We start from the raw sequence: 13,768 nt of genomic DNA, 5'->3' as shown, positions 1-13,768 counted from the left end.
GGCACTTCTAAAAGTACCTGTGTTGTGACTGTCTGTTGTAGAACCCTCTTGTGCTGTGATTGGTTGCAGTAAAAACTCCTGTGCTGTGATTGCCTGTTGTAGAACCCTCCTGTGTTGGCTGTTTTAAAACTCTCCTGTGTTGTGATTGGCTGTTGTAAAACCTTTGAGTGATGTGATTGGCTGTTGTAAAGTGCTCCTGTGTTGTGATTGGCTGTTGTAAAACCTTTGAGTGATGTGATTGGCTGTTGTAAAGTGCTCCTGTGTTGTGATTGGCTGTTGTAAAATCCTCCAGTGCTGTGATTGGTGGTTGTAAAACCATCCTGTGCTGTGATTGGCTGTTTGAAAATCCTCTTCTGCTGTGATTGCCTGTTGTTAAGAAACACCTGGGCTGTGATTGGCTGTTGAAAAAACAGTTGTGCTGTGATTGGTTGTTGTAAAACCCTCCTGTGCTGTGAATGGAAATTGTAAAAATCACCCTATGTTGTGATTGGCTGTTGTAAAATACTCCTATGCTGTGATTTGTTCTGATAAAAACTGTGTCCATATGTAGAAATGCAAAACTTAACCGACCTACCCTACTTTCAGTTGCTAATGTATGATTGGACAGTTCGGTTCATAGGAGTGGCTTAGCGAAGGGTAAACTGGTCAGTGCAACTTTGTCTTTCTATAGGAAGACATTCTATTTAATTATTAATATACTATATATATCATCATTTTCATTTTTAGCATTCTGACATTAAAACTAATTTGACGATTGTTTATAAAACAATTATAAAACTACAATGTGAACAGTGTATTTTCTTTTCTTTCTTCCCCATGCCGTTGATGGAACTGGATCTTCACTCAAAAACATGTGCATTTGCTTTCAAATAGTGTTAAATTTCACTTCATTTCATACACATCTGCATGGTGTTGTTTGTGAATTTCTCACAGGTATCAACAAAGTCTCATCTTTTGTCACAGCCACAATACAAATAAAGTTGAAAATGTTGAAGACCATGGCTACAGTCAAAAGCCCATGACAAATCACTGCTTGCCTTTTGAAGACCCCAGATTGATTCAGTTAGAAAAGGCAGGGTCGATAGCTGACAGTGATCTCAGCCGGCCTTGGACCAATGATGGTGCGCCAATATGACAAAGCCCAGAGTTGATCTAATGTCGCCCTTCCAACTTGCAAATTTTTCAGCATATGTTAAAAAGGCCCGAGCCACTTGCCTTGTTACTTCCCTGCCTTCATTTTGCATTTTAATCTTATTTGTTGTGTTCTGGAGAGCTGCTCTGCCAAGCTCTGCATAAACCAACTCACATCACACACACACACACACACACACACACACATACACACACGCATTTGTCCTGCTTTGCATATACTCAGTCTAGGACACAGTCAATCAATCAGTATTACATTTCCCTCATTGTCCTTCATGCCCATGCAGCCTATTTTACTCAGTCACTCAAACACAGACACACACGTACACATGACCTGTTTCTCTGTCTATGATGCACACACCATCCACACAGACTGAGGCTATTATGCAAGTCTGATCAAAAAACATTAGCGGAAGTCTGATCCCCCTTAGACCTAGCTTCATTGTATTGTATGTGTGTGTGTGTGTGTGTGTGTGTGTATGTAGATGTCTAGCTGTCTTGTACTAGAACACTTATTTACCTGACCTGAGGACAGGTCTTTATTAAAGAAAGGCCATAGAGACTGGCCTTTATTTCTGATTTCTAGGTTTGCTAGGTTCTTTTTTACTTTATGAGCATTTTGTTTTTGTACAGTATCTGCTCATAGCAATGAAAACATTAAACTTGTGTTTAGAAAGAGATTATGATTTTGGTTTTAAAAAGCTGACAGTGTCTTGAAGCATGAGACACAGTGTTTAACTTAGTTAACATTTAATTGAATGCACAGTCTCTCCCTAACCGCAGCCGAACCCCTGTCTGCAGTATAAAAGTCATGTGCTTTTTTGGCCCACCACCACCACTGACTGGCTCCACAGGGTAAGCAGCACAGCACTTCACTAAATCAAAAAATGCTGCCAACATAATCCAGACAGCAATTACATTTTCATATTTATATTTTGCAATATGCATTCATAGTACAAATATAATGCATTAGTGATGTACTGTAACATGCATGCTTATTTCAAACCAAAAATCTGATGCTCAGTTGTGAAAACTCTCTTAAAGTTCTAGGAGCCACTAATTTGAATTAATAATAATATAGTATCACTTTTTCTTAGCCTTTAGTTTTATTTAGCTTGAGTACAGGGACTAGAGCTTGAGATCTGTGCCCGAACCAGATGGGGCCCAACGGGACCCGACGGGACCCAACAGGACCCGACAGATTCGGGTTGGGTCAGGCCTTATTTCTCACATATTTCACTTTCATTTTTCTCCCCAGTTTAGACGTTGCCAATTCCAATTTCCTGCATGTATTGTCCCTGTCACTGAAAACTCCTACTGTTTGGTATATAGAGGGGAGCTTGCTGAGAAAAATTTTGGGCTGTAATTGGGTTTGGGCTGAAATATGCTAATTAGGGTCAAGTTCAGGTCGGTTTCAGACAGAAGTTTGTCGGCATCGGGCCACGACAGGCTCAACTTTTCAGGCACAATTAAATTGCGAACAGGGACACACTACAACAAGTAATGATGTTTCCATGCTGCTACCACACTGATACTTTGCCTGTCATGAACATGCTGGCTTAAAAAAATCCATTAGAATCCTGATCACATGTACACAGGAGCAAAAAAAAATTATTTGTTAAGTTGCATTAATACATGTGTCCTCTTCATTTCACAGAAATTTGGCCATTTCTATTACTTTGCTTTGCTGAAAGGTGGGCCTTGAAGGAGTCCAGGAAACCCTAGGTTTGTGGGGGCTGACCCCCTACATTTATATCATGAACTTGTACTGGGAGATGCTATTAGTTGTATGAACTTGCTATTACATGACACCTGGATATTATGCTGCAGCCTTTATTTGAGAATTCATAGAATCTGTAAGCGTGTGTCCATGAGAATATAGCTGTGTGAGAGTGAATGTACCAGAGGGACTGCACAACTATGCTTACATTCTTGCATATGTATCTAAATATGGGAATTCATAAGTGCATGTGCATGGGTGTGTATGTATGTGGAGGTCATCCGTCATTCTTCTGAATGGGATTTTCACACAATAAACCTGTAGCCGAGCCCGGCAATGGAGATGGAGTGCACTGTCAGCTGGCAGGATTTATGGAGGCCGATTCAGCTGATGGGTGCTGGGAAAGCCGTCTGATAAAGGGTGATTAATTGCCCTTACAACTCACTTTACATCCTGCTTTACTCCCACCCCAAACTAGATTAAATGCACTCATAATTATTCCAGAAGAAATCCCAATCCCACACACTTTCAATTACAGGTGGGAATTTTTCATTTTTCATACAGTGGAGGTGAGTGGAAAGCTGACGGAGATGACACGAAAGAGAGAGAATGCCTGGAGGAATGCAGGAGGAGCAAAATGCAGGGTGGAGGTGTGGATGTAAAATTCACTGTGTATGAATGGGGGAATGAAAGCCAGTAGACCTGAGCCACAAGAAAAATTCATAAGAAGCAGAAGACGGTATAAACAAAAAGAAAAATGCTGTGGACACAAAGAGTACAGGCATGCCTGATTTCCCTTATTCTGTCGTGTAGTTTTCCCTCCTTTCCATCCCTCCAGCCTGCTCGGAGAAAATGAGGCATATGGTGTCGTTTAGGCTTGGCAAACTTTAGTGGTGCGTTTAAGACCACTCCACACATTAGCATCCTATAAATTAGCCAGCCAGACTGAGTATGTGTGAGACTATGTGTGAGTATGTGTTTTCTAATATTTTTATCTACTATATGACGACCTGAGCTGGTTCACTTATTACAGATGTGTCCAGCCAGGGAGAAATACACCTGCTCAGTTACTGGAAGTCACTGTAAAAGCCCTCAAAAGATCAGTTGCTAGTAAAACATTTTCAAAACCTAAGAATTTGAGTTGGGCTCAAAAAACTCAAAAATCCACTACAGTATGTTGCCTTGAAAGTTTGAGTTTTCTCAACTTTTTGTCTTTACAGTGTAACAACAGTGATGAATGAAAATGAAAAAATATATATTCATTTCCATATATCTGTTTTGCCACAGCCATGGGGGTTAGGAGTAGGGGGCACTGCAGAGCAGCTAAAGAGCAGCATTCGGTTTGTGGGACTCATGTTGCAGTCCCCCAGTTCAGGAGGATTGGTGGTGTTTTTGTTTTATATGCACCTTTATACACATGTGATATAATTTCCTGAATATACATATGTATTTGTAGCTCACCATAAACATACACTGTTCACTGCGCAGACATACACATGCACACACACGCACACAAGTAGACATACACACACACAGATGCACACACACAGGCACAGGATAGATTCACAGCCAGTGGAGCATGGAACTGTGATATAGGGTTCGGAGGAGGTCATCTGAAGCTTCTGTCTGGTTCAGTTGGTGGATGGAGGGATGGATGGCAGGATGGAGGGACAGAGGCAGAAAAGCAAGGAAAGACGGAGGAAGAAATAAAAGAGATGGATGGCCTCTCTCTGACAGGGTGGTTATTTAGAGGAGCGCTGTAAAGCTGTCTGGGAATGAACAGATTTCAGACTAATGAGCAAAAAGGAGAGCAGTTAAGGGGAGCGGACAGTCTCAGCACTTCTACCAAATGAAACCAAGCTGCCACTTCAACCTGCACACTAACCCACACCAATCCACACACACACACACACACTCTAGTGTGTACACAAATAAATCTGTGCGGACAGGAATGCACATACAGAAACACTGGAATCTGTTTCTGGATTGATCCAATACATAAGCTGGATGCTAACATTTGTCTCTCACACACAGTACACTATATGTTCTTCAGTCAGTTTTCTTTTCTGAATTGTGTGATTCTTTACCTGCATAAAATTCAGGACCATATACCGCTCCAACCACTGGATTCAGCTTCCAGCCTGCATAGGAGACACACACACACACACACACACACACACACACACACACACACACACACACACACACACACACACACACACACACACACACACAATCAATGTTAGCATCTGCATTAGACTGTATGTATGTTGGATAAAGCAGTGTCCAGTATGAGATATTCTTTGAAAAAATCACACACATAAACAAATAATTTCACATGTTACTAAGGATGTAACAATATATCAAATATCACAGTAATACCATACTGGACTGCGACGATACCTACTGTGATATTACATGGTTAATTATTTATTTCATCGTTATTTTATTTCACAAAGGTACAGCAATTGACTGCTGCTTTCCTTTTGATTTTGCAGTTGTACATACACTCATTGCCAAAGACAATTCATGTCAATTTTGTCACATGCTTAGGGTCATGACTGGTTACTTACATATAAGAAGGAAAGCAGAGGCACATTAATTTAAAAAAATGCATATTATACAAACAAAAAATGCTACTCACAACAGATGTATTATGTAATAAAAGACATTTCTATTTAAGTGGTCATTTTTCTTTGTTTTTTAATATTGCAATAAATACTGTGTGGTGGTCTTTTTAACATGCCGTTATCGCACCTGTTTTTGATTTCGATATGGTTACGTCCCGACATGTAACTGAGGTGTGGATGTTGTGGCCAGACTATTGGTTGGAGTGTTTGATATGCACATGTGATATTTCCAGTGAATGTCAAATTAAATTCTGTGCATAACTGGTGTCTCTGCCACCCATAATGACTGAGTACAGGTTTTACAAAACATTAATTTATTATGTCACAGTTACTTACAGTATTTTTTTATTTATTTTAAGAACTTTTGTGCCATTCATCAATATTTTTGTCTTTCTTGCATTTATTTCATCATTTCCAATGACGCTCCAATGCACTCAGCCATGTCTATTAAATTTTTTTTTTTCTTTTTGCTGCCCATTAGGTGACATTTTCTTTCCGTTTCCTTCTTGGTTTAATGTTACCCGTCAAATGTCAGTGGCATGTTGGTTTGTGGTTTGCACGTGGCACTTCAGTCTGCCCTTATATGGATTTATTGGGGTGTTTTTATACATTAAATTCAAATTTCCTGGCATGTGCATCCATAATCAAATGTGATTCATCAGCACACTGAGGCGGGTACGAACAGACTGGGCCGTCAGTACACACTTCATGAATCCCATGTATTTTTTTTATTTTCCCCTAATTGCTTCATGCAAGAACAGAAATAAGAGAAAAATAAGAAAACATTCATGCATGAGGCCCAGTGAATCTTGACTCATGAATATGGAACCTTTAAATATTGTGTGTTCCTCTCTTAGTGCATTTTTTTCTGTGCAGCTGTTTATTCTTGAAAAAATTGGAACCAACGATGGACTCTTCCTGTTCTTCTTGTTCTTGTTCTCCTTCTTCCAGTGGTGGACAAAGTACTCAACCCCAGTACTTGAGTCAAAGTATAGATACTCCTGGTCAAATATTACTCAACTACAAGTGAAAGTTGCTCAGTCAAAATTTTACTTGAGTTAAAGTACTAGAGTACTTGCTTTTAAAAATACTTAAGTATTCAAAAGTACATGTTTTTAAAAACACTTAAGTATCCAGAAGTACAAATTACAAAGTACAATTTCTAATATCAATACATGCTGTATTGTTTTCATGATGCATTTACAGAAGCTTGTAACTCTCTGAAACCACCTGATGATGCACTGACCTGCTTGTAGAACCACTCTGCTACACAAAGTCTGTAGAAACACCTATAAAAACTTCAGCATAGAAATACAATCAAAAACAAAAAGGACAGCTGTTATCAATTTCTGATGTAAATGTATTAAAATCACATCATAAAATTAGATTGTAGCCAACTGTAAGGAGTTCTCCAAGTCTGTTAAATAACTGAGATTTCTTTCTGTCTTCAGGGGCAGTATATATACATGAATTATGTGGTATTTTTCACCCCAATAAAAACAATCCAACTTTAAAAGCTACCTGGAATAATTAATAATTATAATAACATCTTCAGATTTCATTTTGTCTTTCTCCTGCCGTCACCATTACCGCTTTTTGTTTGAATGAAAGAGGGAGAGTTTGCTTGTTCTTGTTACAGAGTGCGCCTGGACGTATTTCTGCTTTTACATCAGTCCCATTTGAGAGGAGCTACTGTGATTGGTTTCTTCTTGTGAGGAACACAGCATGTGACCAATTGCATTTTAGAAAAGAAAAAACACCAACAGCTGACTTCAAAGCTGTGCTTCGTCGAACATGTCTAGGAACAACCTTCCTAGAAATGTAGTGAAGTCAAAAGTACAATATTTGTCTTTGAAATGTAGTGGAGTGAAAGTCAGAAGTTTCCAAAGAAACAAATACTCAAGTAAAGTACAGATACTCAAAAAATGTACTTAAGTACAGTACTCAAGTAAATGTACTTCATTACTGTCCACCACTGCCTTCTTCTTCCTCTCATTATTATTACTATTATTAATTTTTTAATATTATTACCCTGCACTCTCAGCATGCAATCATTAGAAACATTAACTACAACGCTACTGTAGTTCTTTTTCAATTTCTATTCAGTTGTATTTTTGGTGTTTGGCAACAGTCTGCTCGATCACTGCTGAAGCCAACAGAGCAGGCTGAATGGGGAGAGAGAAAGAGAGAGAGAGAGAGAGAGAGAGAGAGAGAGAAAGAGAAAGAGAGATGAATTGGGAGGAAATGCATGCGTGTGTGTGTGTGTGTGTGGGGGGGGGGGGTTGTGTGTTTGTGCTTGGGGCCTGATGACAGTGACAAATGGAAAACCCTTCAGGGCTCATTCTCTCTTTCTCTCTTTCTCTGCACCCTCAAACAGAATGGAGGTGTGTGTGTGTGTGTGTGTGTGTGTGTGTGTGTGTGTGTGTGTGTGTGTGTGTGTGTGTGTAAGAGAGGTGCTGACCAGTTCTGGCCATTTAATTCTTTCCCTTGTTCATCCATCCCCTCCCCTTCTTTCGCTCTTTTACTTTTCTCCATCTCCGTCATTCACTCCCTCTCTCTTCCTCTGCTCTTTCATTCCATCCACATGAATGAGTGTCTGAGAGAGATGGAGGAGAGAAACACACCCTAAAGGTCCTTCTTTCTCTCTCTTTACCAGTGACTCCTGGCTCTTTTTTATTGGCTCTATTCATTTACCCATTCACTCTCTCGTCCATCCACCACATTCTCCTCCTCCTGCTTTAAATCCAGCCTCCATCTCCAATCTGCCTTTTTCTCTGCCGCCCTTTTCCTTTTACCCTTTTAACGCCTCTCCCTGCACAACAAGAAAAGACTTCACTTTGCTATTTGCATGATATTTCAAACCAAATGGACTGCCTCTTTGACAAATATTGGTTTCAATAATCAAATGTGAACAACTCTTTTTGTGTGAAGGCAGAATCTGCTGCCTGGCTTCCATTTGTAGCTTTGGTTTCCATTCCCTTCACAATACAAGCTCAATGGCTAAAAATGGATCATAATGATTTACTTCCTCTCATAAATATAACTATGAGATCTGTTGTACTGTGATGCAGCCAGATCAGAAACTGACAGTGAAATGGAGTGATGGGCAGAAATGAAAAGTGAGTAGCAATTAGAAGATGTACACAGAAGGTAGAAGGCTGTAGTCTTACCGTTTGTGTAAGGGTTCGCCACCTTTTTGTTTGTCATTACTCTGGCTGTGGCATTGTTGACCTGTCAGCAGACAGACAGTGGTTAGTGTGAGGACAGACACATGAAAAACACACACACAAACAAAGCAAAACTGTGCATACTGTATATATTCCATGTCACAACCACTCTCCATGCCATGCTCATATTTTATCATTTCAGCAATGAGGCTACATGCACACATGTCACAGGTCTGATGTTGAAACACATTAAGCAACATCAGAGGAAAGAAAGTCAGAGAAAAATCAAACATTTAAAACCTGGATGAAAGAAGAGACATTTGTAAAACCAAGAAATGCTTGAACCCAAACTTGTTGTGGAGGTTTTACAATATCATTTCTCAGAAAAATCCAGAATGGCAGTGGCACAACCTAAATTTGTCCTGTCTTCTCTGATACACACACAGCTGGACTTTGCTGCACATTGCAGGGATTTCCTTCACTATTCACCATTCATTATTCACTGTGCATGACTGTCCCACTTTCCCAGTCAGCTTGATTTACAGTTACAGGTATTTAGCAGAAAATTGAAATCTATATTAGTTTAAGTGTACGCTCTATTTATTATAGATTATTTTCACTGCTTTACCTTGCCATCAGATCTCTCTCTCACAAAAGAGAGCAATATTTGGCTTACGACACAGCCGTTTTGATTGGAAAAGCTGTCTGACAGTAAGGTAGTCATGAAAATATTCTAAACATGGTGTATATTTAAATTGATAATGATACTTTTTAAGTGTCTAAAATGAGTTTTTCTTCTGACCCCTTTCCAAATTGCTTAGCTTTTAGGGGTGCAACGGATCACAGTTGATCCGTGTCCCATACGGATCACCATCTATCGCCGTGGGCTACATGTGAGCATCATAGTTTAACTGTCACTGTTACTTTTGTATAAGTTATAATGCCTGAAATCTCAATGCAGAGCTGCAGTGAAAAGACAGAACAGATGCTGCTGTGTGCAGCGCATCTCTGATTTAAAAGCCGTCACATCGCCTTGAGTGAAATCCGGACCATAACTTTTTTCACTGATGTAACTATGATATCACCAAAGAAACAGATCATAAAACTGTGATGTTCATTGAAACTTTGGTGATATCAGCTGTCTTAACTTCTACACAGCTCCTCTCTGCTCACCGGTGAAGCTCTGTCTCGTCTCGTCTGTGACACAGTGTGTCTGCTGATTGATCATGACTTCTAACCAATCAGATGTGCTGTGCTGTAGGCGGGACATTGAGCCAGACTACAGAGCGTAGTTGTGTATTATACTGTACAGTGTATAATGATCTAATATATGTATAGTATATACATAGTACAGCACTGTATAAGTTTGAAGTTTTTAATATTATTACCATTATCATTACCATTATCATTATTATTACATTATATAACTATGGTGATAATTACAGACAGACAAAGATCAAAGACAAGTGCATTTTTAAAATAATTTACCCTAATATACGATCCAAACCATGAGTTTTTTTGATCCGTTGCACCTCTATTAGCTTTTATGTTGGGACTCCTTTCTGCTTCTCCAAACTGGGGATGCGCCAACCACTATCTACTGTAGGTAACACACTAACTCTGGACAAGTAGCTCATATAACAACTTCAAATAATCCAAATTATCCCTTTAACCCTGCATGCAATGTCTAGACATGAGGTTAAAATGTTACAAATTTACCAGTAAATAGTTTTTGGAGGAAATATAATGCAGTTCAGATGATATTTTCTATTAACATAATGAGGAAACAATGTTAATCAATGTATTTACCAAGTTGCGAAAATGTTATTAGTTCAATGTTTCATTTGTTTTTCAACAGAATTTGATCTTGCAACAAAAATAACAACAAATAATTCAGTTTCTTTATGGTTCTGTCTCAAAGCCCTGAAAGGGATAGGTCACCCAAAAAATAAAATTCAGTCATTATCTTCTCACCCTCATGCTAACTGAAGGTCAGGTTAAGTTTTTTAGTTCAGTGTACACTGACCTTCTTTCAGCATGAAGGTGAGTAAATCATGACTGGATTTTCATTCTGGGATAAACTGTCCCTTTAAAAATGAATAAAGATGGTGGTCTGGGTTAAATATGGTAACAGGAAAACACAGTAGTGGTAAATGTAATTTCTAGAGACAGGGTTGCTGCATGGCCGTTTACTGGATTCTCAGGTTAACAGTTGTCAAGGAAAAATTAGATGATACAGTAAAAATAGCATAATTAAAGATTCCTCTCTTCGTGGAAATCTAGTGAGTTACCTGGAAAAATGGAAACGGGAAATAAGAGTGAGCAGGCAGAAAAATGGGGACATTTTCATCTTCATGCAAGATGATGGTGACAAAAAAATGAGACACTAAGTGCTAAGATTTCAGGTCAGCAAGTTTTAACATGGTGTAAGGCACACTGGCAGAGTTCAATTTTAACACGAGAGTTTCTAACTCAAAACTGCTCTGATTTCATGCACAGGCAACAGACACAAACACACACGATAATCCATCATGAAAAATGACGAATGCACCATTTGTATCAAAAAACACTGTGACACACACACACACATACACACTGCTGAATAGGTCTGTCTTTCTCTTTGTCACACACACTTACGGATCAGGGTTCGGCATGCAGCGTTCAAGGTGCAGCAGGCAGGTGGGAGAGAGGAAATGGATGGAGGAAGAGAGGAAAGGGAAGGGGTATTGCAGGAAACGTCAGGCAGGCAAAGAAAAGAAAGAGAGATTCAGGGAGGAGGAGCAGGGAGTAAAAGAAGAGGGGGGAACAAGGGGTAAGAAGACACAGGAAAAAGGAAAGCACCTCTATTTTGCGTCCCTCTACGATTGTACCATTTAGTTTCTCCCGTGCACGGTCAGCATCTGCACTTGTTTCAAATGTTACAAACCCAAAGCCCTGCAGTGGCCAGGAGGAGGGAGGTGAAAATCAAACGACAGGGGGAGGAAGTCCAGAAATGGAATGATAAAACAAAATGGGAAAAGAAGAGAAGAAAAAGACACAAAGCAGAGAGCTGCAGGTCAGGAGCAGGTCTAGATCTAGAAGCAGAAGCCAGAGAGACATCAGGCTGGCTAGACAAACATGAGGAACAGAGCAGAGTTACAGTTGGGAAAGCTGCTGACACAGGACATCAAATCAGACAAGAGCTCTGATTATTAACAAAACTTGGCCGAAACATTGTATATGTCCGGACATGGATTTTCAGTGGTACTGTCTATAATGTGAATGTTCATCTGATATTTTCTGAAGTAGTACCATTGATATTTGTTGCCTCGGTATGGACTCTTATTGATGAGTGGGTGTGGTTGTGCTTTTGAGTGTGGATGGACTCTGTGGATCTGATTTACCCTTATCTCACTGGCAAAAGCCTGAAAGGCCTACGCCTATATGAATGTTTGTTATACACCGTAATGCCAGCATCTATGAGTATAGGTGCAGCACTCTAGGCCACTGATTTCTTACCAAGGGGTCCTGAACCCACTCAGGGCCACAGACTCATCTTGTCTTCAAGGAGTGTAGGAACCTTTTTTAAAGAATATTACATATATCTCAGCATTTTAGCAATTTCTGTGGAAAAAAACCTAAATGAAACTGCCACTTTAAAAGTTTAGACATTATTGAAGATATAAACCTTCAATAGCCAGTGTGAGCAAGAAAAGAAAGAAAGGAAAACATTGAATTTGTATAAAAAGAAGTGTATTAACTATGTTTGGTTGTTCAGATAAAAAAACATAATATAGAGAATTGTATAAAGTACTCCTAAGAATTTCAGGAAAACATACTCATAAACTTCCTGCAGTAATTGTGTTCACTCTTTGGGTTAACTGTACAATTAATCAGTTGTTCTATATGGTTACTGTTATGCATTGAATATAATACAAAATAGACAAAGAATATGTCACTTAGTCAGGGGTTGTCAGTTTACTCAATGATAGAAAAGGAAAAAGTGTGGGAACCACTGCTTTAATCTCTGGGCTCCACTGCTACCTTTAACTAGCTGAAGAAAAATCCATTTTTGGGAGCCGACTGTCTGGTCTCAGCTCAACTCACACACAAGTTGAGACTGAGGTCTGAGGTAGTCACTGGGCGAAGACTGAAAGTCTTCAGGCTCCTGCATGAGTACCAGTGAGGGATGAACCCACCTTGGAGGGCTGTGCCTATACTCAGAATCCCATACTCAGCTGGTCGATCAGGGACAGACTTTCTCATTTACAGTGATGGCCCCCGCTGTGCTGTGGTCCGCCTCATCACTATGTTTGTGTGTGTGTGTGCATTTCTTTGATCCTCACACTTCAGACTCTGCTGCACATACATTTTAAAGAAACAACTGGACCTGATTGAATTAGCAGATGGAATGGAAGCCTCCACACACACAATGAAGTTTGGGATGTGCTTGTGTGAGTGCGCGTGTGTGTGTGTGTGTGTGTGTGTGTGTGTGTGTGTGTGTGTGTGTGTGTGTGTGTGTGTGTGTGTGTGTGCACTTGCTGTAGGATACAGTTGTTTTGCTGGTGTGCAAAGGCCCTGTGGGAGAGCAGATAAGTGCCATACAATTACAATCTCCACGGCATCAGTCAGCCATGACTCTCTGAGCCCCAGGATGCAGCTCGCTCATGAGACCCTGTCTGCATCACAGACTGCGCCTGGAGAGGCAGCTCACTCAAACAGACCATATGTGCTAAAACATGCCTCCTAACCTAAAACTGCAAAGCCTCATCTATCTATGTCAATGAGCTTAAAGCAGGCTGAGAGTAAGAGCTGAAAAATCCTCACTGCTATCATTGATCACCGCTGTGAAGGGCTTTACGCTAAATGTTCCATTCTACCTGATCAGTGTTGTTGAATTACTGTGAAATCAGGAGTCCTCACCTCATGAACTTGCAAAGAGACTGTTATTAATATTAGAGTCGTGGGCAAATGTTTAATCACAAGTCCTATGGACACATCAAGAAAATCTGTTTTGTCTTACTTTTATAGCCTTGCACAGTATCAACATGTTCTCACTCCTTGTGAAATACAGCAGCTTGGTCAAGTGGCCTGGCGCTTCAAACTATGAGGCTCTGGATGGC

At 39.9% G+C, this 13,768-nt stretch overlaps 1 protein-coding gene across 1 annotated transcript in view; it reads right to left on the bottom strand.

Annotated features, from left to right (window-relative positions):
- rbfox3a (RNA binding fox-1 homolog 3a) overlaps positions 1-13,768 on the bottom strand; it is a 290,125-nt gene that overhangs the window by 75,402 nt on the left and 200,955 nt on the right. The window contains exons 5-7 of the mRNA XM_084740224.1: positions 11,508-11,600; positions 8,670-8,730; positions 4,957-5,010 (exon numbers count right to left, since the gene is read on the bottom strand). Coding sequence (XP_084596350.1) covers positions 4,957-5,010; positions 8,670-8,730; positions 11,508-11,600 — 208 coding nt within the window. The remainder of the gene's footprint in view (positions 1-4,956; positions 5,011-8,669; positions 8,731-11,507; positions 11,601-13,768) is intronic.

This window comes from Lutjanus erythropterus, chromosome 17 (assembly GCF_056507025.1).
Source record: "Lutjanus erythropterus isolate fLutEry1 chromosome 17, fLutEry1.hap2, whole genome shotgun sequence".
In the NCBI taxonomy this organism is placed as follows: Eukaryota; Metazoa; Chordata; class Actinopteri; order Lutjaniformes; family Lutjanidae; genus Lutjanus; species Lutjanus erythropterus.
The sequence above is the reverse complement of the archived record's forward strand: the minus strand, read 5'-3'. Positions and strand labels throughout refer to the sequence as shown.